Below are 27,097 nucleotides of genomic sequence, written 5' to 3' on the forward strand. Positions count from 1 at the left end.
TGCGGGGCCACGCGTCCCTCCCCGGGGCCCCCACGGCCCGGGCGCTGCACTCCCCCGCTCACGCTTTCGGCGCTCTATTGCTCCAGCCTGCCCCCGCGGCGAACGCGCAGGCGCAGCGATCGATTGCTCAGCCCTCACAACAACGGCGCTCTCGCCGCGGCCTTCTCCCACCTGCCAAGAAGCCCGCGTTTCATAGGCCGCGACCGCGGAAGCTCGCCGCTGATTGGTCGGCGGCGGGGAGGGGAGGGAGGGGGACCGCCCCTGGCTGCCGCCTGGGCTCGCCCTGAGGAGGAGCGGACGGGGCCATGTCGGCGGCGGACGGTGCCCGGGAGGGCGTCAGGGAGGGCTCGGGCGGCGCGGCGGGTGGCGGCGGCGGCGGCGGCGGCGGCCTCCTCAACCGTTTCGTGCAGCTGCCGGGCAGGCCGCGCTCGGCGGGTGAGTGGCGGCCGGTTCCGGGGAGGGGGGGGGGGTGACCCCGGCCCCGAGGCCCCGGGGACCGGGGCACCGCCGTCCCCGCGGCCCTGAGGGGACGGATACCCCGCAGCTGGGGGGGTTGCCCACGGTCCCGCGGCTCTGGGGCATTCTGGGGGGGAGCTGGGGTACCCCATGGACCCGGGATGGGGGGGGTGTCACCCCGTCCCCAAGGCCCGGGGGTGGTGTGGGGAGGGCCGGGATGTTCCCGTCCCGACGGCCGCGGGATGCGGGGGCCCACAGTCGCGGATGGGTGCGGTCACCCCTTTCCAAAGGGTCTTAAGGTGTTGAAGGGGACCCACAGTCTCGGGGGGTGGCGGGTCACCCCCCCCTTCCTACGACCCCGGGGGATGGCGGTTCTTCCCTCCCCGTCCCAGCGGTTTCAGCGCTTTGGGGGATGCTTGGATGCCCCACATGGGCGGTTCATCCCCATCCCCATGGACACGGGGTGTGGGGGGGACAGGGTACCCCACGGTCTCTGGTGGAGGTCAGCCCCGTTTCAGTGACCCTGTGATCCTGGATGGGCCTGGGCTAACCCATGGTGACACACACGCTCCCTCCCCAATCCCAACGTATCAGGTTTTTGGGGTGGGGGGCCCTACAGTCCTGGGAGGGGTGATCCTGGGATGGGGGGGGTCCAGGCTACCAGAGGGCCCTTGGATGAGACGTCAGCCCAGTCCCGTGCCCTGGGAAAGGTGGTTCTTCCTCTTTTCCACCTTCTTCCTAGCAGTGTTGGTATGCTGGGGGGGGGGTACCCCATAGTCTCTGGATGTGTGGGTCACCCCGCCCCAACAGCCCCAGGATATTAGGGGGAGGAGGCCGAGGTTACCCCACAATCGCAGGACTGGGGAGATCACCCCCATCCCAACAGTTCTGTGGTACTGGGAGGGATGTGGGGCACCCCATGGTTCTGTGATGGGGTGGGGGGTTATTCCCAGTTGGTTTGGGGTATCCCCCGCTCCTTATCTTTACAGCACCCTCTGCCCTCAAGGGCCATATGGTGCTGGGGTGCTGCCACCCAGGAGGTGGGTACCCCAGCCTCAGGGCGTCCTTTTTGGCCGCGGCTGCCTCTGGCCCCACCACTCAGATCCCTCGGTGGGGGATGTGAAGCCCCTCGGTGCCTCAGGGGTAGGAGCCTGTGTTTGGCATGTCTGGAGCACCAGCGGCGGCTGGGAACGGGCTTTCAGACCAGGGTCTGCGTTTCCATCCCTGTGAAACCTGTCACGATCTGGATCTGCGGCAAAGATGCCTTCGAGCCTTGTGCAAGACCGCTGTGGATTTGCTAAGTGGCTCCACACTTTCTATTTTTGGGCAAATTCTCAAACATGTTTGCTTCCTCCTGTGATAAGGGCCTTTTTTGGTAACACAAGATCTGATTATCTTCATGTTCCTGAATTTTAATCGTTGGCTTGAGCTAACCGGTAGCGCATCCTCCTGACACGGTTGTAATGATCCTGCTTTTGGCTACGGATTATGTCCCGATGTGGAATCCTGCCCTCCGCCACCTGCGAAGGGGCGGGCGCTGCAGCCCCGGGGACAAACTACCCCCGTTCAGCTCAGCCTTAGCGCTCAAGTCCAGCCTTAACAAACCCGAAGCTGACTGTCAATCTTGCTAAAAAACTACCTGATGGAAAAATCCCGTTTGAGTCGATTGCTGGAGTTTTCTCCCTGTTTGACACCTGTTAAGGTCCTATTTATAGAGCTCCAGCAGCAGCCCTTACGTAACTGTTGAGAGAGAAAGAGGAATATTTTTTCGCCCTCCTTCCATTTCCTCCAACCAGGTTTGTTTTCTTACTTCCCAATTCTCTTTCAGAGTTTCCAGGAGGCGTTCCTTCATTTTCCCCACCATTCAATGTCCCAGACTCCTTCCATAAAGCACGCTGTCTCCTTTTAATCCTGTTCTTATAAGTAATTACTGGCGTGAAAGCATGCAAAGAGCTCGTAGCAGGCTTTGGTGTTGGATGTGTTCGCTGCATCCCTCCCTGCAGAGCTCTTTTGCTCCTGCTAAGCCTTGTGTCGTTTGAAGTAGATCTGGGCTATCTCTTGGTTGAACACGAGAGCGTACGCATTGATTTAGGTGCTGCTTTTGTCACATTCTCCTTTTCCGCCTACGCGTAGAACAGATTTTTAACTTTTGTCACCTTTTTCACGCCGGAGAGTTTCCTTCGCGTGGGGAAATGATTACGAAAGGTAAGCAGGGGGCTAGCGGGAGCTGGTGCCAGGGTTGTGCTGCTCTGGTTGCTTTCTCAAGCGGAGTGTTTCTATCGAGGGTTTCTCAATAGGGGCATTTCTCAAGCAGCGTCTATAACAGAGTCTTATTGATGGCTTAACAGCTCAAAAAAAATAACCGATTTGTTTATGTTTTTTGCTGCCTCGTGATGAGTAAAGACTCTTTAAACATCTCAAATTGTATGTTGGATAAGGGAAAGGAAGGAGCTATTTTTAGGTGTTTGTAAGCTTTAGAAAGAACAGAAATGTCAAATATAGGTGGTGTGCGGTTTGTTCTTCTCCTCGCTGGAAATCTTCCTGTCCACATTTAAATTTTTTCAGTGTTTTCATCAGACTCTTGGGGTTAAGTGGATAGAAACAATCTGGAAACCTAAATATATCTTTGCCTCTCGCATGCTCAGCATTTATGCTCTCGTCTTGAGCTATAATTTTCCCAGTGTACCAGTCACGGTAGGTTTTTTTGTGCGGAGAGGTTCAGAGTTTCTAATATATATTTTAAAAAAATACAACAGAGAACGCAAATATCCTGAACCCCTTTGTGTCACGTGGGGGAGCAAGCCTGAGGCCAAATCGGATCCTGGGCTGCATCTGCAGGGGCATTACTAGCAGAGAGAAATGGGATCATCCCGCTCTACTCGGTGCTTGTCAGGCCGCCCCTGGAGTGCTGTATCCAGTTCTGGTCCCCACAAGTCAAGAAAGACCTGGACAGACTGGAGAGGCTCCAAAGGAGATGGTCAGAGGGCTGGAGAACCTGCCCTATGTGGAAAGGCTGGAGGAATCGGGTCTCTTCTCCCTGGAGAAGTGAAGGCTCGGGGGGGACTTCATCACGGTTTTCCGGCTGCGAAGAGGACGGAGGGTCTCTCTTCACAAGGAGCTACGTGGAGAAGACAAGGGGCAATGGGTACAAGTTGCATCAGGAGAGGTTTCATCTCGATGTAAGAAAGATGTTTTTTACAGTGAGAACAGTCAGTCACTGGAACAACCTCCCCAGGGACACGGTAGAGTCCTTGTCGCTGGAAGGTTTCAAGAGGCGGCTGGAGAGGGTGCTGGATAATCTCATCTCGACTCCCTTTCCCACGAGAGGTTGGACCAGATGATCTTTCCAGATCCCTTCCAACCTGGGCTGTTCTATGGTTCTCACTTTCCAGAATTCCTTTCTTTATTTTCCTTTTACGTTTTTAAAAAAAAAACCCAAACAACCCAAGGAACGCTCAATTTTAGTGGTGTAAAATCTGTAATATATAAATTTCTGGGGCAAATGTTTCCTCTTTTGCTCTGGTTTCTCAATAAGGACAGTTCACTCACAAGGACTCCTTATTTTATTCTCCGCTCTGGGATGCTATCTCATGTATTACAATCCCGTTCCTGTTTTACTAATCAGGGGAAATACTGACAATCGATTGCACGCTGGTAGAAACGTTTGAAATACGTGATTGCTACAAAGAGGTTTGAAAACAAAAGCCTCCGAGAAACAGGATGAAGAAGCAGACCCCTTCTGGACATCGATCCAAACCCGAAAGCTCTCACGGCTGGATGTGAGAATGATCATTCTCTTAGAAACGTTGCTTTAGAGGCTTCAAATATTTGAAAGGCTCTTGGCCGGCGGCCTGCGGGTTGTGTTTTGCATCCTTGGCTGGATCCTCTCGCCCCTCCCAGCTGCCCTCAGCCCTGGGCAGAGTCATCGTTCAGGTGTCGGGGACCCAGGCGCGGCTGCTTTCTCTCTTGGGTATTTTTCAGGCGCAGGCAGCCTGCCACGGAAGGGAGCTGTGTGATCTGGAGAGGCTGAATGCAGCTGGATGAACAAACAGGTTTTAAACCTTGTTCTCGGCGATGCATTCACATCCTGCTTATCCAAACGTTTGTAAGGGACTCTAATTACATGAATTACAAACTTATTTTGTCTGGCCAGTATGAAAAAGATGAAGCTTTGAAGACTGGAGTCAAAGTCAATATTGACTTGTCTTGTTCTCCCTCCCAAGAGCTAGCAGCGCTTTGGCTTCAGCCCTTGACCTAAATGTCCTTCAGGAGTCTTGCAGAAATCATAAATGGAAAGGGAGATATTGAAACCTGCTATTCTGGATGTTGAAAAACTAGGTAGGAGGGAAAATAGTACTGATACCATCTTCAGAAAGCCTTAAGAAGCAGTCAAGAGGATGCGTACACACACCTTAGCTATTCACCACTGGTATGTTACTTTGAAAAGATGGGAACCAAAAGCCACGCTGTATTTGTTAGCTTTACATCCTGTAGTTAGTTAGTTTGTATTTCCAAAAATAGTGCTTGAAATAGAAATTATATTGCTAGTAGTAACGCTGATAATGTTGCGGTGTAATATATGCCATGTGGCATGGCCTTACACTGGGATGAGTAGGGTTGAAGATCGGAGGTTGATGGAAAGAGACAGCGTGTTTGGGGCAGGTCTTGCGAGCGGAAGACCCTTCACCCCGATAACGGGTCAAAGTCGATGCGGCTGTGGCTCGGTGCCCGTGCCATTCCTTTTCCTATTAGCCCGACAGGAAGAACTTTAAGAAACTCAAAATGAGGAAACGCAGACAATAGGCACCAGACCTGTCTAAACTTTGTGGAAGCAGAAGGAAGCAAAACTCTGAGGCCAAAGCATCTCGCTGTAGGAGCCAGAGGGTATAAAAGACCTGTCCAAAACTAGTCTGTCCTTCTAAATGAAGAACAACCCAGGAATCGTAGTGAGGACTTGGCAGCTGTCCTTTCAAACTCTGCGCTGTACCTAAGTGATCCTGGCCGGATCGCTTGGATATACTTGGTTCTTGTGGGTATGAGCGGCCAGAACCAGCTTATTTAAATACTTTGTAAAATAAAATCACCCTCCCCTTCCGCAAGATCTCACGTTGAGTTTTGTTGCACTTTTTACTTTGCAAATGACCCTCCGGTGGATATCGTGATTAAAATAGGTTGAGAAAAAAGGGAGCTTATAAAGGACATTGCTGGGGTTGCTGTTCTGGGAGGTGTTTGAGGCTACACCTGGATATCTGTTGGTTGTGCTCCAGGACTAAATAAACCCATGCTTTGTTCCAGGCGATCTGGAGGAGAGGGAAAGAAGGGCTTGATTTAAAATGCTTTAGCATAGTCTTCAAATCCCGATTTGAGCCGCACATAAAATGAAGAGGATTCATGGCTGTAGCTGCAATTAGTTTTCATCAGTAAATACAAAAATAGCAAATAGTCCTATAGTTCTAGGAGGAACATCTCTCTAGATTTGAGCCTTTAACCAGAATGAAAATTCAGAGTATTAAAACCACCAGTGCTTTGACTGCAGCCCAGGAATCTGGTTTTTCATTCTAGCAATCTATTTTGGCTGAGTTTTCCTATTGTAGCCTGGCAGAATGTGATCCTTGCTTTTATTTCGCTGCCAGCCCCAAGTTTTTAAACTGGATGAGGTCCTCCACGTTGATCTGTTTCAGCTTACCTGATGTGCATGGCAACCTCTAATCCATCAAATTACGGAAGAAAAATGATACAGCTTTGTTCGAGGAATGAACTGGGAGCTTGCACAGTGTTAGCTATGAGTGCTACAACGAGAGCTTGAATCCGGCTGCTTTCTCTCTGTGCCACGGGATGGCTGCCTTCCCTTGCTCTGTCTCATATAATATTGCTCAAGGAACTACAGGTAGGGCAGCATTTAATCTTTAATTTTGCAAAGCAGGATTACTCGGCGGAAGCGTGCGATCGCCTCGGTAGGTCTGCTCTTTATCCTGCCTGTTGTGTTGAGCATGCGTTGGAGATGAAAGCACAGCTGCCACACCGTGTGTTGTGAACACTGGTAGCTGTTGCTCGGATGAGTTTTGGTAAATTGGAGCGTTATTGGTGACCTGGCATTGTGTTGTGCAGTTTGGTTGAGGTGATACTCTAAACAGCTAGATTAAAAAAGGGTGTATCCTGTCGGTTGTAAACATTTGGATGGCCGTCATGAATTTCTGGTTGAACTGTCGTCATCTTAATAAATGGTGGTTTGTGTGTTTGAAGCAAACTTCCTTTAGCAATAGGAATCTGTAAGCTTTTATGTGCCATTATTTCCTAATTTTCAAGTATTTAAAGAACTTTGAGGCTAGATGTGTTGATAAAAAATATGCTGCACATGTAAAGTGTTTTTTCCAAATGCACCTTGGTGGGAAAAAAACCAAAATGGTTGCTTGTCCTTGAGATTTAGAAACATTGGCAACTTTTACTGGATAAACTTCTTTTCTGAAGGTTAGAAGCCAAGTGTTTCTTCTGACCTTGAATCCCACCTGCGTGTGGAAACCCTGAACTCGAGACCAGTTGTCCTTTTTAACTCAGGTTGCCTGCGTGAGATGATGTTGAGTGTGTACATCTTCTGGGAGGCTGATACCGCATGAATACATTTCACCGATTCCCCTGAGTGCCCAGGGAGGTTTCTTTTACAGGGGAGAAAAACTGCACTGAGCAACTGCCTCCCTGCAGCACCGAACTCTGAGCTTCCAGATGCCAAAGCACGCCCTGGCTGCATCTGCTGCTTTTCCTTTGCTTTTTGGCTGCTTTAACATGAGCTGGGCAAAAGGGAAAGGAAAAAACAGGGATTTGCTTCTTCTGTGGAGAAAGCCACATGCTATAAGGAAAATACAGATTCTTGGGGTCATATATGACCCCAAGATTTGAGTGAAACCTTTCACATTGGCCTTTAATTATTGTTTTTGGCTTTGAGGATTGTTCCCTGTGTATTCTGAACGGAATAGACAGTTCTCCCTAATTTCTGTTGCCTTTAGCTTACGTGCTTTCCTTTTTGTGAACGGCAACGTCTTTAAACAGCCAAATGAGCAAGCAATAAAATGGTTGCGTGAAACAAGCAAGTGGTACATGGAAAAACAAATCATAAATGCTTTGACTGCTGCATTGTTAGGATCTTTCTGTAATTCAGTGACTTGGGATGGGGCAAGCAGCGTGTCAAAACATTATAATTATGCTCCAATTTCAGACGGGTCTTTAGTGATCCTTTAAGGCTGAAAGAATAAAGAGACAAAACTTTAAAATTGACACCTGTGGCTTGGAGTCTGCTGATCTGACTGTGCAAAAGGATATTTTTTGCACCCTTAGTAAGCAACAGCGTGTGGCAGAGTTTAGAAATGAGGCATCCTGAAGCCGGAAGGTCGTCGCAGTTGCAGCTTCAAGGCGGTAACCCCGGGGAAGGGATATGTGTTTGCAAGAGGAGTATGTTTATTTAGTCCTGCTCCTGCCATTTCTGCTAGCTACAGCCAAATCTCTTTCCGGTAGCTGTGGTGGCAAAAGAGCTTGACCTGTTTCTGTTTCCAGAGTTGCCTTTTAAGCGTGAGGCTAGCAGTTTCACTTCCCTCATCTTCTTTGCTCCCAAAGGATCTAGGAATCATTTTTTCTGCTGCAGGTTGCTTTGGCTACTGCTCAGCCTCATACCTGGCCCTGGCGAGGGATGATACGGGGGTCATTCTTTTCCTTTCTGCTTACAGGTTTCTGAGCAGACGGTGGGACGGCCCAGGCCCTTGGCCTCCTCCTTCCGAGGTCGGTTGGGAAAGGGAGGCAGCGGTTGTGGATTTGCCACCTTGGGAGAACAGCACCGCATTGGTTTGCTGGGAACTGATAACGAGGCATGGTAGTGATTAGGGAAAATTCCCTTAAAAAGAAAAATTAAATTCTGCAGAACCTGATGGCATAGGCAGACCTCACTTTCTGCCAAGAGCTTCTCATTGATTAATAGATTTATTTGGGGGTTTTCTGGCAGCGTGGTCGTGATAAGAAGCAGCATAGTTTCAGGCAGGCTCTCCAAACAATTTGATATTCAACTCTTTCATTGTTTATTTTTAAGAAATTAATTCAGCTAATTAGACCTTTTTTCCCCTCTTGTTTAAAAAAAAAAAAAGGCCAGCTGGCTAGCTCATTAACTCAAATAGCAGGTACTCCCCTCTTGTTTAACCTAGCCAGCGAGATGATGCCAGCGTTTTTTTCCTGCAGTCATGAAAGGCAGGATAATCGAATGGAAAGAAAATGCCTTTGTTCTTCAAAACTTGTCTTTGTGCTGCTCTGTTTGAAGCGCCTCTCACCTTACGTTTGTGCTGTGTGTGATTCGGTGCAACCACTTGGTACTTTCCAGTTTAATTTTCTTCTGTAACTTTATTAAAGAGCTATTGAAAAGAGGTAGATAAATCCAGTAGACTTGAGCGGAGCTGATGACATATGCTGTGGTTCTGGGCATGCTGGTAGCACTTCATCTGTTCTATAACGTCAAGTAATCTGCTGATGCCAAGGGATTTTTGTGTTGTGTTTTTTTTTTTTTTCTTCAGGCCTTCCATAGATTTCTGTAGCTGTCAAGGCACCGGAGTGGGAATTTAAGAAACTTTGATGCTTGTGTTAGTCAGAATAGGAACAACACTTATGGACTAGCAGGTGCGGTTCAGCTTTATCCTCCCTGTAAGAGGAACATTTTGAGTGGGAGTCTTGTTGGATGCCATTCAGGGCCATTACTCTCCTCCTCTAAAATGAAGAGTTTCTTTAAAATTTCTTAATGAACGTCTCTGCCCTCTCCTCCTTCTCACCCCAGATCTATTCTGTATTCAAAGTTTTGGAGAGGTAGGAAACAAACGTCTCGTGCATCAGTTGCTGTGCTGCGTCACGTCAGGAAACTCAGGAATAGATATTCGTGCCGCCTTTTTGCTTACTCCTGTTGTAATAATGCCTCGTGCAGGAGAGGTACTCAATTAGGAATCTGCGCTAATAAAGTCCATCTGGGCCATCCGAGCAGCTCCCTCTGAGTCACTTGAAAAGGGTGAATTTAACAGGGTGTTAACAGGTCAGTGCGTAACGATAGCCAGCAAGCAAGTTTCTATCAGATAGCTTAGCCCTAAATTAGGAGTTTCCTTAATTATGTCCCGGTCGCGATGTTTCAATTTAATTCTGTTTGTGGAGCTTCTTATTCTCTGAAAGCTTTATTGTTCCCGTTTCTGCCCTCAGGACCAAGGAAAAGGAGTCTCCCTGTGAATGCACCTTCCCATCCTTCCTTCCTGCTTTGCTTTGGAGTCTGAAACTGGGAAAGCAAGTGCTTTCCAAATTATATCTGTCCACTTTAAAGCCATTTTCTATAACTAGCTTTACGACCTCTTTCCCACAGATCTGTCTTGACTCAGTACATCGTGCTGCTACTTTCCATGTCCGGCATCAAAGAATTCATAGCGGGGCCCGGTGACTTGCAGCTTTTCACGGTGATGGTGCCTTGCTGTGCTTCGCTTAGTGTTGGGCGCTTCTTTAATCTGTGGCAGGTTCAGCTCTTGGAGGGATGGGCTTTGCTAACTAGAGGAGGAAGTTAGCAAACCCTTGGGTGTTTCCATCTTCCTGCACCATCTAAAATTTGCACTTGTGTAATAGGCTCGTTGCACACCACTAACGCTGGAGCAAAAATGGATCCAAAACTCGCATGAAGAATTTCAGTAGGAAATGTGAATCATCTGATAAAACATAATTAAATGGAAGTGCCGTTCTTTTTTGGAGGTGCAAGTCGTAAAGCTTGTCTGCTGAAGAAACTAATCTGAATTAACTTTTCAGTAGACTCAGCTTTTACAGGTCCCTTCTTTAAAAAGACAGAACTAGAGGAATCTTTTTCTAAGACTTTCTTCTAAAGTGAATTAAGGTCACTTCAATTCTGGATAGAAGATTTTGGTGGCAATTTAACTCAGTTTAATGTTGTACCATTCAGTTCATTGATACATTTGTGAGTGTGCTTGCATAGGTGACTCAGAAGATGTGTTGGATAATTTTTTTTCCTGTTTTATGGGTAGCTGTGACATCTTCTCTGGGCCTCTGTGAGCGGGAGGATCTAGTCCATTGATACGAAGGGGTCAGTGAAGAGCGAAGCTTAAAAACAGCAGGCTGGTGTGAAGCCTTTGGAGAAAACTCAGTCCTTACATGTGGAGCACGGTGTTGAGCAAGCGCAGCTGGGGTCTGCTTGAATAGAGCAGAAAATCTGTTATTCTCGAGCAGAGCGAAATGAAATTGCTTGTGTTTGTAGCTACAGGGGTTGGCCCTGAGCTTTTGGAAACCTTGCTCTGGTTGGCATTTCCAGCCCTCCTTTCCCTGGGAGTCACCGCCGCATAGCAGGCACAGCAGGAGGAAGCATTTCGGCCGCTCTCATCCGCGGTTTGGTGTTCAACTCAACACTGAGGACAGTGGATTTTCCCTGAACAGCTGAGTTGTGAATGCATGACCAGGGACAGGCATCATTTCTCCTGCTAGCTCTGCCGTGAGGATCCCTAGCTTCTGACAAAGGACAGTTACTGAGTGAGTGTTTAATTGAAAAATTTGTTCCTGTAGTGCACAGAGCCCTTTGAGTTGTTGGCGAGAGTAGTGGGAATGGGCAGGGAACTAGCGGCAGATGTGGTTTGCAGCAGGAACGGCTGCATGGGAAGGGTGGTCCTTTCAGACCATCTTGGTTGGGTACTTACAAGTATCTGACACGAGGGAGGTGTCAAAAGTACCGGGAAATAGGATCTATAGTTAATGTAATATTTGAACTCCTAATTCCCTAACACCTTTTAAATTCAGTGAGTGACTGAACTAAATCCTCACTCCCCTGCAAAGTGTGTGCATCAGTGCTCTCAGTCTTCCCTGGAATTAAGCTCCCATTTCAGTTCTTTCAGGTCTTCTCTTTGGAGACCTCCAGGGCAAACACAGAAGAAGAAACAAGCAGGGTGAGCTCCCTTTGGCCGAGTGCAGACACATGAGCCCTTCACCAGGATTTGCTCTATAGGCTTGCAGAGAGCCATGGGCACTTCTCAAGCACGGTTTTGTTTGCAGATATCCAAGATCAGATGAATTGCCCTCTCGAAGCGTCTCTGATTATAAGAGTCTGAGCAATTATCTTGATTGTAAATACCTTTATTGTCAATGTGTTCACTTCAGAAAAGCAAATCCATCTCTCTGGATGGTTTCAGAGTTTAAAATAAAAAGCCAAATGGGATGGATGTTTCTCTTTCCCTTAGTGAATCACCTCTAAAGCACATAATGTTTGTTTAACAGTTTAGTCCAGCACTGAGGCCAGTAACTTCCTGGCTGCTGCTATTAGTACATGTAATATCCACCCCGCCTGTGTGCGGATGTCCACGCCACGCCGGGTGCCCAATGGCACTGCGCTGTCTCAGTAGCCAGGCCAAAAACTACAGATTTTTCCATTAATTCCTTAACTTTCTTCCCCTCTTTTCAGCCAGCGCTTATTAGTTTTCTAAGTGGGAATTGCTGCAAGATGCAATTATTACTGGAAACAACCCAAATCTGTCAAAACTTAGCCACAAGGAGTTTGTCTGAACCCTGTAGAGCAGCGTAATTTTGCACAAGAGTTGGAGCTTAAACCAGCAGCAAACGGGGAACATGATTAAGCACAGCTGCTTGTGCTGAGTTAAAATTCATTATTCAGTTTGGACAAATAATTTATTTCACCTTTCCTGTAGGAAAGATGCTTGATGCCTCATTTGTTATTGCTCCGCATGTCTGATTCGCTGCTGATAATTGTAACAGGCTCTAAGAAGAAGACACGATCGGTCCTAATTAGATGCTTCACTGGGTCCTGTTCCATCCTAAAAGTCCATAAAAGAGCTGTGAGAGCAGGTGGGTGGTGAAGATCGCTGGTTTGTTTGGGTGAAGGGTCTTCGGGGATCTTCTTTTGATGTTTTTTTCGTTTGCTCTTTATTGTCAACTGAACCAAAGCGGGCCTGTCTTGAGGTGCAACAAGCAGAGGATGTGCTTGAGGGAGTGATGGTCACGCGTTGAAATTGTACATTTTAGGGGACACGTATCCTCCTCCTCAAGATGAAGCTTAGAGTTACTGCCACCAAAACACTGTTGTATTGCATAGAAAAAATTAGTTTTGAAACCTTCCTGGTTCAGTCAGCTTGAGATGTTCTACGCGTGTCTCACAACCAGCTCCTTTGTTCAGGGACCTGATTGTTTTCTGTTTCTTTCATCTTTCTCATTCGTTATGTGGTCCTGTGTCTCGTTGAAGAAAAACATCCACCTCCAGCACTGTGCTTGGCTCTTGCTGTGCATCGAATTTGAGCAAGCTCGGAATTACTTTTTGATCACTTGTCAACTGCTGTTGTCCAACAAGAGTATTGCTGTTTAGATTTTCCTGGACTGAATCGGTCTTTTTGTCTGTTCCAGTTGAGGTCTGAGCTTGAATTGTCCTCCCTGCTTTTATTTCCATTGTCTTTTAGGGAAGAGGGTGGGTGGGCAGAGGGCTTCTTTTTGGGAAGGGCTGCGTCTGCCAGTTGTCAAGCTCAGCCTGTAGGATCTCAGATGGGTTCTGGGCTGCGCTCCCTCCCAGTGCAAATGCCTTTATCTATGAGCAGATTTTACTTGATGTATCAGACCTGCGTTGCTTAATGTTTAGGAAGCCCGGGGGTGTCCAAGGTGAAAGAGCCTTCTTGAGATACAAGGTGCCAGAAGCAAAAGAGAAGAAACAGAGCGAGGGTTTGTGTAGGAGAGAGAGCAAATCATTACTTTTCTTCTTTGTTTCCATCGGGCAGCTTTAAATATAAACGTTTTGGAACTGTTTCTTGAGTGAAATCTGCCATACAGTATGACAGAACGGGGAATTTGTAAGATATCTCAGAAATAGCTGTTATGGAAGGATTGCCACGTGGAAGGATTGTCATGCGTCAACCTGCAGGCAGGTCTCCTTAGGCAGGTGTGGTCCAGGGGCTAGAGTGGACACGAATGAGACGGTGACGTGCAGAGGCTCTCCCCGTTCCTGCTCGGAGAAGTGCATCTGTCATTACAGAGCCGTTTCCTCCTGGCTGCAGACATGCTTCCCTATGGCTAAACACCAGCCACTCTTCTTGGAGGACCACGGCAGCGGGTGTAGTCCTGACCCTCGGACACAAGCTCAGCTCCTCTGCTGACGTTTCACTGAAGCTGTTTTACCTTCTCATTTTGCTGTAGGCCATAGATCTCCACCAGCAAGAAGTGGCCATCGTTGCGTGGCAGATAATGCCAACTTGTATGTGTTTGGAGGCTACAATCCTGACTATGATGAGTCCGGTGGGCCAGAGAATGAAGACTACCCACTCTTCAGGGAACTCTGGCGGTACAACTTTGCTACAGACACCTGGCATCAAATGGGCACTGAAGGCTACATGCCCAGGGAACTAGCCTCCATGTCACGTACGTATGGAAATTCAATTCCTATGCGCCTACTCCTGAAGCTATTTTAATCGGTGTCCCTGGTGGAATGCAAAACTGGGCAAGAACTGGGAAATCTGGCTCCTGTTTCCAGCTCTTCTGCAAGTAGGCCTTGAGCTTGGGTTGGTTTTGTGATTTTTCTTTCCCCTTTCGCTCGGGTTGAGGCAGAGGGAAAGAAAAAATTTCAGATGCAAGAGGTAGTCTTCAGGTATTTAGCTTGACAGTTGCAAGGCACAGGCACTTTCAGCAGCTAGGTGCTCAATGCAATCAGACATCTCAAAGCATCCAAAAATAGACCTCTTTGTTCACTAGCCGTTTTTAAAAGTAGGCCTTTGGTTACCATGGTTTTAGCTTGCATTCTTTCACTTTTAGAGCATTTCAAAGCCATAAATGCGTAGCGTGAATTGTACGGTATTTGAACAATATTGAACACTTGCTGCCTACTGTCTCCAGAGCAGAGTCGTTCTGTTTTACTGCGTCTCACAGCAACAAGTATCTCTGCTCTGTCTCTCTCTCCTAGTTGTATTGCATGGCAACAACCTGCTTGTGTTTGGGGGCACCGGGATCCCCTTTGGGGAGAGCAATGGCAACGATGTCCATGTCTGCAACGTCAAGTACAAAAGATGGGCTCTGCTCAGCTGCCGAGGAAAGAAACCCAATCGAATCTATGGCCAGGTATGAAGGACAGCCCTTGCTGAGGCACTCTGAGTGTGCCTGCGTACACTGCGCTGCGTGTCACAGGAAAGGGGCCAGAGCACGGAGATATCTTCCTTGCTAGTAACCAGAGTTGTTTGCTGCGTACATAAGTGTAAGGAAAGGCAGGTATCGTTCATAAAGAAATAGAGCGGTCTCGGTTCTTTGAGATTTCCAAGGAAAGGAATAGTTTTCTTGTAGTTGGAAAAGCCAAAATCGGTTAACTAAATGCCAGATGCAGTTGAACGAAAAAGTATGCCTGATTTAAGGAGCGGTTGCTAGTTTCTGGAGTTGCTCTGTAACCTCCACAAAGCCTTTAAAACCCAAAACTATAAATGAAAACAGTGGTTAGTAGGTCTTACTTGTATTAGAATAACAACTTTTAAGACTTTCCATAATGTCGTGGATGAACATGGTGTACAAAAAAATAGATTCACTCTCACAGGAAGACTGCCACCTTTTGCTGTGCTTTCCAGTAATACTGCCAATGCACTTGTGGCGCAGACATTTATAACCCAATTAATTTCTCATTTAGACGTGCGCCAGACACTTGAGGGAAAGAAAGTAGTCTTCCCCTTGCCCGGTTCAGCTCGAGCTGGCCTTTGGCAAACAGGCAGTTGGGAGCAGAAGGAGCTTACATCTCTGCTTCCACCTTGGACTGCGTCAGGGAATGGTGCCTGCACCACCTTTGCAGTTTCAGTAGGCTGATAGTCCACGTGCTTTTGAATTGTACAGCCTGTCTCCCTTGTTTAGTCTGACTTATCCATGGTGTTTGGGACTTTCTCTGTTACACTTAATGCCGCTGGCTACCTGATAGCTGGTTTATAAGATTCTCTGTAACAGTATCTGTATAAGGTCAGCGTGGAAGAGATTCGGGGTTAACTGTGCTTTGGTTTTAGCTCCTGGGAGCCCCTGCTGCACAGATCTGTCTTGTCTGATGCCTGAAACTCAGCAGCTCCACTTCTAGGTCCTCATCTTGTGACCGTGGAGTTACTTTCCATTCCTACAGACCCCACCCCACCCCACCCCCCTTCGTGTATCATCCTTGTTTGCCCTTCATATTCTTCCCGAACATGTAATTTTGTAAGTTGTAGAGCTTTGCAAGCAGTGTCTGGCTTTGGGAGGGGAGGAATTCTCTCTTTTTCAGACACTGATGTCACGTGTCCTTTCCAACTGGTTTCTCTCTGTTACCTTCCAGGCCATGGCCATCATCAATGGTTGTCTCTACGTGTTTGGAGGAACAACTGGTTACATTTACAGTACTGACCTACATAAGCTAGACCTCAACACTAGAGAGTGGGTCCAGCTGAAACCAAACAATATGTCCTGTGACATGCCAGAGGAGAGGTGAGAAGCTGGACAGTCTCGGAGAGCTTTAACACAGGGGAGTCACCGCCTTTACGGACAGGCTTCTGAGCACTCTCAGAGCAGTGTTTTCGGCTGTGAACCTTGCACAACCGGTGCTCCAGCAGTCTGGCGTGCAGGGGGATGTAGGGATGGGGTGTGAAGCCTTTGCCACACTGATCTGGACTGTGTGGTGGCAGAACAGAGCTGGGGGCTTGGGGCAGCTGGTGAGTGCTGACGAGGGGAAGAAGCTCTGGTTGATCCCTGTCCCTTGTCCTGTTTTGTAGCAAGGCATGGACAAAGGAGGGCTGGGAGATCAATCAGTGACCATCTTAGTGAGAGAAGGGGCTGGAATATTGATGGCCATGATGGTGCTCCATAAATCATTGTACTTAAGTTCCATGATGCTCTGCTCTCAGAAAATGCCTTTCAAGCTTCTGGGGTGCTGCTTAGATTGCTCATGAAAGCTTCCACGTCTTCCGAATGCTCCGAACCTGAGGGACTGATACAGCACAGCCAGGCTTGGGGTGTCTGCTTAAACCGCTCAAATTTGATAGTGTTTTCCAGGCAGCTTTTGTTGTTGCTCACTTGCACTAGTTGCTTGTGCTGCTAAATGTCCTTCTTTGCACCTTCAGGTACAGACATGAAATCGCACACGATGGTCAACGGATTTATATCTTGGGAGGTGGAACTTCCTGGACAGCTTATTCCTTAGACAAGGTAAGGTGATCAGAAACCTTGAGTGCTTGCCTGGATAGGAGATTTTCTACAGTGAAATATAACCAGCACCGTCTCTTCATCTGGCTTTGCCTGGAGACCTTGGTAAAAAAAATAGGTAACTAGGAGCAGATTGTTCTCCTATTTCTGTAAAACCTGGTGTTGCCACAAACACGTCCTGTTGACTTACAGATGATGAATCTGTGGTACCCAGTGACCATCCCGATCTGCAAAACAGCTTCATTTCTGTAGACCTGTTATCAAAGATTCTCATTTAAAAACACTTAGGACATCTTTCTAAATGTTGTATTTGTGCCAAAACAGGAAAGTGCCAAAGGAAGGAATTCCTTGACGTTAAATTCAGATATTGATATGGTGATTCTTTTCTTGTCTTCTCCCTTAATTGTATGCTTTAATTTCCTTCCTTGTGGCAAATGTTTTTCTCCAGTACGATTTGGGGAGGGAAGAGTGAATTCATGTTGAACGCCAAAATGATAAACAAGGAGATTTTAAATAGTGCTCCGCTTCCAAAAAAGTTGAAACTGCAGCAGTTAACATGACTTCTTATCTCTCCATTCTCTGCATTTCTTTTCTCCTTACGTGCGGTATGAGAAAGGTATTTCTAAATACTTTTGAGAACTGGAGGGTGTGGGTTTTAATTGGTTCATGGTTTTTTAAAAGCAATATTCTTTTTCTTCAGCTGTGGGGCTTAAATAGCAAAGCCCAAGATGAAAGCTTTAGTAAGCTGGTACGCTTTGAAGGTGATTTTATACCTGCCTAGTCACTGGCTGCAATTAGCTATTTTTGTTTTTACACTTAATGAAAAAGAGGTGTTATTTATAGTGGCTCCCTGGGTCAGAGCCCGTAACTGTGTCATCGTAGTGCTGGGAGAGCCAGGAAGAACTAATGGCTCCTCTTTGTCCCTTCAGATCCATGCGTACAACCTTGAAACCAACACCTGGGAGGAAATTGCCACAAAACCTCATGAAAAAGTTGGTGAGTCTGGAATTTCCTGTGTCTTCCCCTGTAAACCAGAGAGTGGCCGAGATGCTCGAAGATGCTATTTTCTGGCAGGCTGAAAGCCTGTTTCATAACCTTGTTGTACAGTACGTGACTTAACGCTGACTTCGAGGTCCTGCTTGTTTAGAGCTTTAGCAGTGAGGACTAACCCATCTGAAGCATATTTAGCAGTCTGGCTTCTCTCCCTCCCTGGCTGGGAAAGATGATAGTGGCTGGCTCTCCTCCCAGAAGAAGATCCACATCATCTCTGCTCCCTCTGAGGGACTGCGTGCTGGCCTGGTTATCAGCAGGGGTTTCCCTGAAACTTCGCAGGCCCTTGGCTGCTGCCTTTCACCAAGCCAGAGGTGAGAGCTGGAGTCTGTGGGGAGTGAGATTCTGGCACATTTCTTCCTTCCCTGGAGAGCAAGTAGGAGTCAAACCTGAAACAGCCGGTTGCTAAATTAGAGATGTTATACCTGTGATTGTAGGAAAGCAGAAGCCCCTTATAAATGAAACAAGTGACTCCTATCCATGATTATATGTTAAGATATAATCACCACTTGCTCAAGCACTTTAAAGCAATTATAGCTGATACCTTTTTTTTTTTTTTCATTCTCCGCAGGCTTCCCAGCAGCCAGAAGATGCCATAGCTGCGTTCAGATAAAAAATGGTAAGATCTGTCTCTTGAAAATTGGTGTATCTTATACAACCTAGCAATGACAAGCCCATCCTTCTAGCCTGAGAGGTGCAGGCCCCCAACACATGTCTGAGAGAACTGCAGGGCACACGTGTCTTTTCTGAAAGAGGATATCTTTCTTGTTAACAGGCTTTAAGCTGCCCAGTTGGCACCACTCCTCATATGAGGGATCTTGCTGCTGTAGGCAAATTTACTTCTGCACTCCACAGTACTGTCACTCTCTGGAATTCTGCAGTATTTTATGCAACACCTCGATCTCCTTTGGACACGTGGCCACTTCAGTGTAAAATATCATGTATTTTAGCCACGAGTGTCCATGGTGCTTTGCAACTTGCTGGTTGCAAGCTCATGAACAGGTATGAACAATGCTACTGCTACAGCTCGGTGACTAACCTGTTAGTTTTACAGTCCGCTGTGAAAAGCAAAGTGGGGCCAAGTCCTGGAAGCCGAGTTCTTTAGAGACAAGATTGTTCAGGGATTTCTTTGATAGTGGATTCTTTTCGTGGTGGTGTAAATCCAAGATGCTCATATGGAGTGGATTATGAGGCAGTAGCAGAGTTAGCACCTGAGTCTTCCCGTTCTCTGGTAAAGTGAGGGCCATTTTATATGTTAGGAGCTGCACAGAGCTTAGTAGAGCCTTTTGTTCTTCACTTTGATCCTCCACATGTTCTTGTTGTAAATCACTTGTGTGGCGCTGTTTGAGGCACAGCTTTGAAAGGGCTCTGCCTGTGCAACCTGTGTTCAATTACCCACAATTTTGAATGGTAGAATGTTCCTTCAACTAGATTTGGGCCTCTTCCGTAGCCTCGTTGTCCTCTAAGAACGCATTCTCCCGAACTTGATAAAAACGAAATTGCTCATAATGGACTGAAGAAGCAGTTACAATATTGGTCCTTCTTTTCAAAACTCTTCAGGTCGATTACTGAATGCTATATGTTAAAGGGTGGAGTGATATGCCAGATTATATTTCTTAGGAGTGCTAATTGTGCCAGCAAAAGTAAGGCAGGAGCTGAGAGATGCTTCCAGTCACCTTCATCAGCTGTATTTTGCTGCAGTGCAAGCCTCTGAGTTGAGAACTTGGGCAAAGCCGGGAGCAAGGACCTGCCTCTGGCAGGCAGCAGGACTAGGAGCTGGGGCTGGGGCTGCTCCCCATGTGTTTAAAACCAGTAAAATCTGATTAAACATAGGTACCTGTGAACTCAGGTTAGCGACGGCTTCATGCAGCTTCTTAAAGCGGGAGTGGCACTGCACTCCTGCTTCTCAATGGCATTTAGCTCTGAATCTGCCATGGTTGGGCTGGGGTCACAGGCAGGCTGGGAAGTGGACATGAGTGGACATGCAGCCCAGAAGGCCAACCGTATCCTGGGCTGTGTAACAAGAAATGTGGCCAGCAGGTCAAGGGAGGGGATTCTGCCCCTCTGCTCTGCTCTGGGGAGACCCCCCCTGCAGTCCTGCGTCCAGCTCTGGGGCCCTCAGCATAAGAAAGACACGGACCTGTTGGAGCGGGTCCAGAGGAGGCCACAAAAATGATCAGGGGGCTGGAACACCTCTGCTATGAGGAAAGGCTGAGAGAGTTGGGGTTGTTCAGCCTGGAGAAGAGAAGGCTTCGGGGAGACCTTATTGCAGCCTGTCAGTACTGAAAGGGGGCTTATAAAAAAGATGGGGACAGACTTTTTAGTAGGTCCTGTAGTGATAGGACAAGAGGTAATGGTTTTAAACTAAAAGAGGGGAGATTTAGATGAGATATAAGGAAGAAATTCTTTACGCTGAGGGTGGTGAAGCACTGGCCCAGGTTGCCCAGAGAGGTGGTGGATGCCCCATCCCTGGAAGTGTTCAAGGCCAGGTTGGACGGGGCTTTGAGCAACCTGATTAGTGGCAGGTGTCCCTGCCCACAGCAGGGGGGTTGGACTGTGGATGGTCTTTAAAGGCCCCTTCCAACCCAAACCATTCTGTGATTCTGTAAGTGGCCTCCGTGGGTATGAACAGTGTGCTGGGACTGGTTTGGGAGGTACTGAGAGCTTGTGTTGAGTTAAGATAATTGTTGATCCTGAAACTGTTTTGGAAAGGTGATTGCTGACTTCAGTCACCACACATTCTGCAGTTGATGATGAAGGATAGCTTGGCCTGCAAGCACTGTGGGTTTCCTCTCTTACAGATGTGTTCGTTTGTGGAGGCTATAACGGAGAAGTGATTCTGGGAGATGTTTGGAAGCTGAATCTGCAAACTTTCCAGTGGGTCAAGCTCCCAGCTGCCATGCCAGAACCAGTGTATTTTCACTGTGCTGCTGTCACACCAGTAAGTGACTCATTTCTTTCCTACGTAGCTGAAGTTCAAGCCATTCATCCAAGCGCTCTGACGTTTGTGCGGGCTGCAAATAGAGCTGAACCGATGTTACCAAGGATGTGATCTCCACTGGATACAGCATCTTTAGGGAGGCTGAGGGCTGGTGTGAGGTCACTGCATTGACTCCTTTTACTCCTGCTGCTGTTTAAAGAGCGGTAGCACACAGTATATTGTGCTTTCTCAAAGCAGCGAAGCGGAATTTTAGCTTTTAAACTGTATCAGCTCCAAGGAGTAATTCCCCGTGTGAACAGCAGTTCCTGTTTGCAAAAGGAAAAAAAGCACAAATACTCCCCCAGGTAAACTGGTTTTAGCCTACTGAGAACAGCCTGAGTTGAAAGATTAGCAGGTGAGCAGCTGTCTTTGGAAACCACTGCTAACGGGAAGGTTGGTATTGCTAGAGCTTTTTGCCGTAACTAGAAGCATAGAGACCTGTGGTTGATAAGCAGCAAGAAATGCATTTAGCTGTGACTTCAGCCTCCTTCAGCTGATCATCGCCTTAGGGCAGCGTGCGAGGGCAGAGATCAGGTTCTTTGGTTGTAAGAGCAGGTGTCACCTAGTTTGGAGATTGTTATAAATGCAACTCTTCCGGGGAAACTGTAGGCCTGATAAAGGTGTTTCCCAGGCAGCCCAGTGACTGCAGGTGGGTGCCTGGAGAGCAGGAATGCCCTTTCTTTTCCTGTATGTTGAAAAAAATGCCACTCTCAAAATAGGTCAGCAGCTGAGCTTTTCCCATCTCTCTGCGTTCGTGTCATTCCTGGAGCAGGGTTACGCTGAGCCAGCCAGAGGGAATGCAGCATGTCTTTGTATGGTGTGGTTTTAGTTTAAGAAAAAATACATTCTTTTTAGCTGAAACCGAAGTATGGCTTTATACTAACTTATTAACACTTTGCCCCACTCCTAAAATTGATTTCTTGGGGTAGAATTAATCTAAAATACAGAGCAAAGCACTCTAAGTTAGTGGATACGTGCTTTAGGATGAGAGATTTAGGGATGTGATCGTGCCCCTGTACTCGGCCCTGGTGAGGCCACACCTCGAATACTGTGTTCAGTTTTGGGCCCCTCACTACAAGAAGGACGTTGAGGTGCTGGAGCGTGTCCAGAGAAGGGCAACGAGGCTGGTGAGGGGTCTGGAGAACAAGTCTGATGAGGAGCGGCTGAGGGAACTGGGGTTGTTCAGCCTGGAGAAAAGGAGGCTGAGGGGAGACCTCATCGCTCTCTACAACTACCTGAAAGGAGGTTGTAGCGAGGTGGGGTCGGTCTCTTCTCCCAAGTAACAAGCGACAGGACGAGAGGAAATGGCCTCAAGTTGCGCCAGGGGAGGTTTAGATTGGACGTGAGGAAAAATGTCTTTACTGAAAGAGTGGTGAAACATTGGAACAGGCTGCCCAGGGGAGTGGTGGAGTCCCCATCCCTGGAGGTATTTAAAAGACGTGTAGATGAGGCACTGAGGGACATGGTTTAGTGGGCATGGTGGTGTTGGGTCGACGGTTGGACTCGATGATCTTAGAGGTCTTTTCCAACCTTAATGGTTCTATGATTCTATGAGACACGTGTCCTTCAGCAGTGATTCCTCCCCTTGGCTACGAGAGGAGCCGGGGTGACTGGCTCAGGCAGTGACAGTTCTGTTACCAGCACATAAAGGTGTGTGAGATGAATCTCGCTCTGTGATTAACCAGCCGGGAATCTGGAGAGTCAAATCCTGGTTTTCCTGGCTGTGTCGCTCCTCAGCACCTTCTGGTGTGCCAGTTTGGTCTGTGCCCCGTGTAACTCCCCTCTCCCCCTTTTCCCATCTAGGCCGGCTGCATGTATGTTCACGGAGGGGTGGTCAACATCCATGAAAACAAACGGACTGGCTCTCTGTTTAAAATGTGGCTGGTAGTACCCAGCCTGCTGGAACTGTCGTGGGAGAAGCTCCTGGAATATTTCCCTCATCTAGCAAGTCTCTCCAGATCTCAGCTTTTGCACCTTGGACTGACGCAGGGACTCGTTGAGCGGCTAAAATGAGAACATCTCATGTTTCTGTCCAAGACACACTACGTTCAAGAAGCCCCCTCCCACCCTCTATTTATGGATACCGTGGATGATCTTGCTTAAGAACATGGAGGAACCCGCTCAACGCCTTACTCAGCAAATACATCGATGCCTTTCTAGAAATTTTTACTTTAAGTTGTTGAAAATCCACTTTTTATTTATGGATCTCTAAATTACACCATTAATCAAAAATACTCTCTGGGACTAATCCATAACATCCAGCCGTCAAACCGTCATCAGCACATGCTTGCAACTTAATTGGGGAGGGTGGGGAGCTTAGCAAATGTCTGAGCCCATGCTTGCACATGGCGCGCTCAACTTAGTATTTTCATAAGATGTATCTAACGGAGGACGTTCAGTGCAGAACAACAGCCGACCTGTTCTTTTGCTTTGGATGACACTCATCCCCCTAACGCCCAGCTGAGTTCTCCCTCTATAAAACCGAGAACTCCTTCCGCTTGAAGGCTTTGCATGTGTCTGTTCCCATCTCTTTGAGCTTCAGAAGATGGCTGGAACGTTGCATGGGGCAGCGAGCGAAGCTTTGCCTGTGCAGCTTTTCTGGTGCAGTGTTGCAGTGATTTGAAACACCCCGTGTCTGTGTTCCTCACCTTTTCATATTGAAAGGTTTGCTTGGAAGACTGGTTAAAAGTTGCCACTTAATGGACTACTGTGTAGTTTACTCGGGGTGGTGAGGGGAAGGAAAAGGTTTTGCTGAATCTTTTTTAACCCTGTCTGCTCACATTGCACGCTGAACGAGCTAACTGCAAAAACTCACCCTGTAGACTTCAGAGCTGTCTTTTAACCTGCAGCGTGTTCTACCTGGTGCTTGGGTGCGAGCCACCCATGCCAACTCAGTCCTGGTTATCGGCATCTGACTCTGATGTGTACCTGTAAGCAACATCACACATTGGCCTTTTTCTAGTTAGCTTCATGTTCCTCCGGGGGTGGGGGATGTTATTGCCGTGTGTGGTTTTAAACTGGTTTTGTGAGTGGCTTTCTGGGTCCTTGGAAGCTCATGGATCGCTCATCCCAGGAAACGTAGCATCAAAAAAAAAAGGGGAGAGGGAACATCTCTCCCTCTTGCTGTGAGCAGTAGTCATCTCTGCGTAGGCAGGAGAGGAAGGGATGTCTGTCTCTCGTCTTGCTGTACTGTGAAGTTAGCTCTAGAGACCGTGTACAAGTGGCCATTGAACTCTGAGCAGCTCCAGTTGGCTGGCATCAGGTTTGTGGAAAATCCTTTTCATTTGAAGACCATTTTTAAGTGCCTTTTTTTTTTTTTAAATCAGCTTTTCCTAGTACCTTCCCCTTCCGTCATCAAAGGCAAGGGTTAGACTCCGGCATTTTAGTTTCTTTTTAAGTGATTGCATTTATGTTTAAATAAACCATAGCATTGTCTTCATGTTGTTAATCTGAACAGCACTGGCTGATCGAGTCACTGCTACCCCTCTTAGGGAGCACCCATCCCTGATGTTCAGTTGAAGCGTTACCACTTGTCCCAATATTAAGCTTCCCCTGTTCTTGGGGATAGATTTATTTCCCCTCCCTTCTGTAGCCTCAGTTGCTGCTCCCCCCCCCCCCCCCAAGGCCCAGCAAAATAAAGGTTGGGCATCACAGCTGAAGCGTTCTCTGGTGCTTTGGACCACAGAAAGTGGTGGCAGCTGCTTGTAGCTGTTTTATCTGTCCCCTTCATTGTACCTTTACAGGACATGCAGCTGACAGGGCAAAGCTGGGAACCTCAGCTGCACTGTGTGGCTTTCGTAGCCCACCCAACTCCCTGTGTTTGGGCTGGCTTCTAACTAAGAGCCTTTGCTCCTGGAGTATTATCATCCTATTTCAGCCCCTTCCAAAGCCTCCCCGGCTGCTCGCCGCAGCATCCCACTGCTCCCGGCTCAGGGGCTGACCCCAGACCTTGCTGGCAGCTGTGGGCTGGAGAAGGGCTACCTGCTCTCCTGCCCCTGGCTTGTGGTGTCCTCTTCTGTAGGACCATGGTGGGCCAACGGGCCTTTTGTCCAGCTCCCTCTTCTGACCTGAACTCAGTGGCTCTTGCCTCTTCTTGCAGAGGCTGGATGTCTGCACTTAATCTTTGCCTTCTGGCCTCCAGTACACTACCTTTGTACTGGAACAGCCTGGTCATACATGTGCTGGTTCTTCCCTTACCTCCTTTAAAGAGCAGCTCCCATCATCACCAAGGCAATATTAAAACCATCCGAGCCTGGATCTCTGATCAAGCAGATTACTTAAGCTCTTTTGTCTTCCTTGCTCTGGCAGCCTTATGGGGGCAGCCAGGAGCTTTCCCCCGATGTGAACACAGGGAAGAAGGTGGTGGGTGTCGATCTGGGGCACATCTGGCCTCAGCCTGGCTCCATACTGCCACCTGTAACACTGTCACTTAATCTTGGCTTCAAATCTTGATGTGGAACATGTTCAGCCACCCAGGCGGGAGGATACAGTCTTTGATGTCCCTGTGACACACCAGTGCACTGCTGGCTCACCCAAACACAAGTGCCCAAGCCTTTTCCACTGGCTGGACCACTGAAGGTGCAAGCCCAGAGCCTGCCTGTGCCCTCCACCAATGGCCTGGAGCTGGTTTCACCCTTCCAACGCAGCCGTGCTGCGTCCCCAGCACACAGGACTTACGGGACCTGGCCAAGAGTGCTACAGAATAAAGGAGCAGGGACTTGCTTTTGCTGATAAAAGCAGATGATACAAGCGTTGGCCACTGATGGGAGTCCAGGGGCCTCTCCCCTCCCGGTAACCTGGGGTGGCTGCTGCATGATGGGCACAAGATCTTGGAGGCTGCTCTGCTGCTCTTCCTAACAAAAAAAAAAATTACCTGTTTTAAGCACTGCAAAGCTCACAGCTCCCTTTTGAGGCTTTGCTTGAGTCGCTGCTAGTCTACTGCATGTTGAGGGAATGGTAAAAGCTTCTCGCTGGCTCCCGGTGGCAGAGGCTTCGCTCTGGGGTGCGGCTTGAAGGTTATACGGCTCCAGGCTTTTCTTGCTCCATCATCTCCTGCATGTCTTCACCTCCAGCCCAGGTGATGCCCAAGTATTGGTTCCTCCCTTTTAAGGGCAAGTTAACAACTCCCTCCATGCAATACCACACTCAATAGCAAAAGAGCAGAGCGTTACTGACTCTGCCAGGGCAGGGCCATGAGTTCCCTAAGGGAGAGGGAAAGGATTCAGCATCTGCAGCAACTGATGGAGGGAAAAGGAGTTCAGAGCACCCGCGATGCTGCCCGGGACAGGGCACACAGAGAGAGAAAGCCATCTCAGGACAGGGTTTTGTGGGACGGCCCTCCTGCCTTCACCCCACGACATACCCCTGCTCCCAGCACCAGGCGGAGCAGCTCGGGGCGATGTGGGACCTCTTTGGGGCATCCTTGCAGTCACCAGTGGCTACTGCTGGGCTTGTCCTGCTGCAGGGCAAGGCACTGGGGAAGGGACCCGCAGTGCTGGCCCTACCTGCGCTTTCCCAAACACGAAAGCTGGGTCTGACTCCAGGAGAAGTCCCGACCATCCCTCACCCCAGGGTAGATGTTTTCTGTTTAGCCTCAGATGAGATGTAGGAGAACCTGTTTGGTGCCATCATTTTCTGCCCTCCCATCCCACGCCTTTTCCATCTCTTGCTGCCCCACGCCGTTGAGCCCCTCTGCTGCCGTCAGCCAACTCTGGATACTCACCCAGAAAACTTCTCAAACATCTGTATTAACAACTGCAGGATTGTCCATACTGATGCTACACTAGGAAAACAAGAAAAAGCTGGTAAAGCAGCATCATTAATTGCTAATTAGCAGCTGCCCTCCTTTGGGAAGGAGGGGGATCCCAGGCTGCTGCCCACTGCCTGCCGTACTCTGGGCTGTTTTAAAGTCTAGTCCTGTTTCTCCGTTGACTATGGGACCTTTCGGAGTCCAACATTCACATTGCAGGCAGCGAGCCCTGCTCCCCTCCCCAGTTTTTATGCTGAAGTACGTCCCTGCAGGGCTGGGGAGGGAGAAGGGGCACAGGAGCTGCATCGCCTGTATTTCTGTATCTGTCAGTGTTTTGCTTTTGGTTTGTTTTTTTGGGGTTTGTTTTTGTTTTGTTTTTTTTTTTTTTTAAAAGCTCTGATAATAAATCAGTCCAAGCCACCTGCTTTGTCCTCTCACCTCACCCGCCGGCGTTTCCCTTCGCAGAGGGAGCTGAGCTGGTCCCCGGCCTGTCGCACCTCGTACCCTGCAAACAGCTCCAGGAGCACCCCTGACCCTCCTTAGGAGCCTGTTAAAAAACCTCTGAGCGAGGATGACCCAGGACAGTCAGACAAGACGAGGCTGGAAACAAGAGTTGAAGCTTAGGGAGGGTCATGGAGAAAGCTGGAGCCCACAGCCACCCCACTGCTGGCTCTGTCCCC

The 27,097-nt window shown here is 48.3% G+C and overlaps 1 protein-coding gene across 1 annotated transcript; it reads left to right on the forward strand.

Moving 5' to 3' along the window:
* The first annotated feature begins 305 nt into the window (after positions 1 to 305).
* On the forward strand, positions 306 to 26,836 carry KLHDC10 (kelch domain containing 10). The gene is made up of 9 exons (XM_076343305.1): positions 306 to 435; positions 13,645 to 13,866; positions 14,405 to 14,559; positions 15,776 to 15,924; positions 16,557 to 16,641; positions 17,568 to 17,634; positions 18,260 to 18,307; positions 20,490 to 20,629; positions 22,472 to 26,836. Exons 1-9 carry the CDS (start codon positions 306 to 308, stop codon positions 22,679 to 22,681), a joined length of 1,206 nt encoding a protein of 401 aa, XP_076199420.1. The 3' UTR covers positions 22,682 to 26,836.
* The last annotated feature ends 261 nt before the right edge of the window (positions 26,837 to 27,097 follow it).

The sequence above is a fragment of the Aptenodytes patagonicus genome, chromosome 1 (assembly GCF_965638725.1).
Source record: "Aptenodytes patagonicus chromosome 1, bAptPat1.pri.cur, whole genome shotgun sequence".
NCBI lineage: Eukaryota > Metazoa > Chordata > Aves > Sphenisciformes > Spheniscidae > Aptenodytes > Aptenodytes patagonicus.

Bases quoted from the DNA above. Each gene is read 5' to 3' on its own strand.
- KLHDC10 (XM_076343305.1), top strand. From the start codon at position 306: ATGTCGGCGGCGGACGGTGCCCGGGAGGGCGTCAGGGAGGGCTCGGGC. The intron at 436-13,644 runs GTGAGTGGCGGC...ATTTTGCTGTAG, and splicing joins GGGCAGGCCGCGCTCGGCGG to GCCATAGATCTCCACCAGCA. The intron at 17,635-18,259 runs GTGAGTCTGGAA...CATTCTCCGCAG, and splicing joins AAAACCTCATGAAAAAGTTG to GCTTCCCAGCAGCCAGAAGA.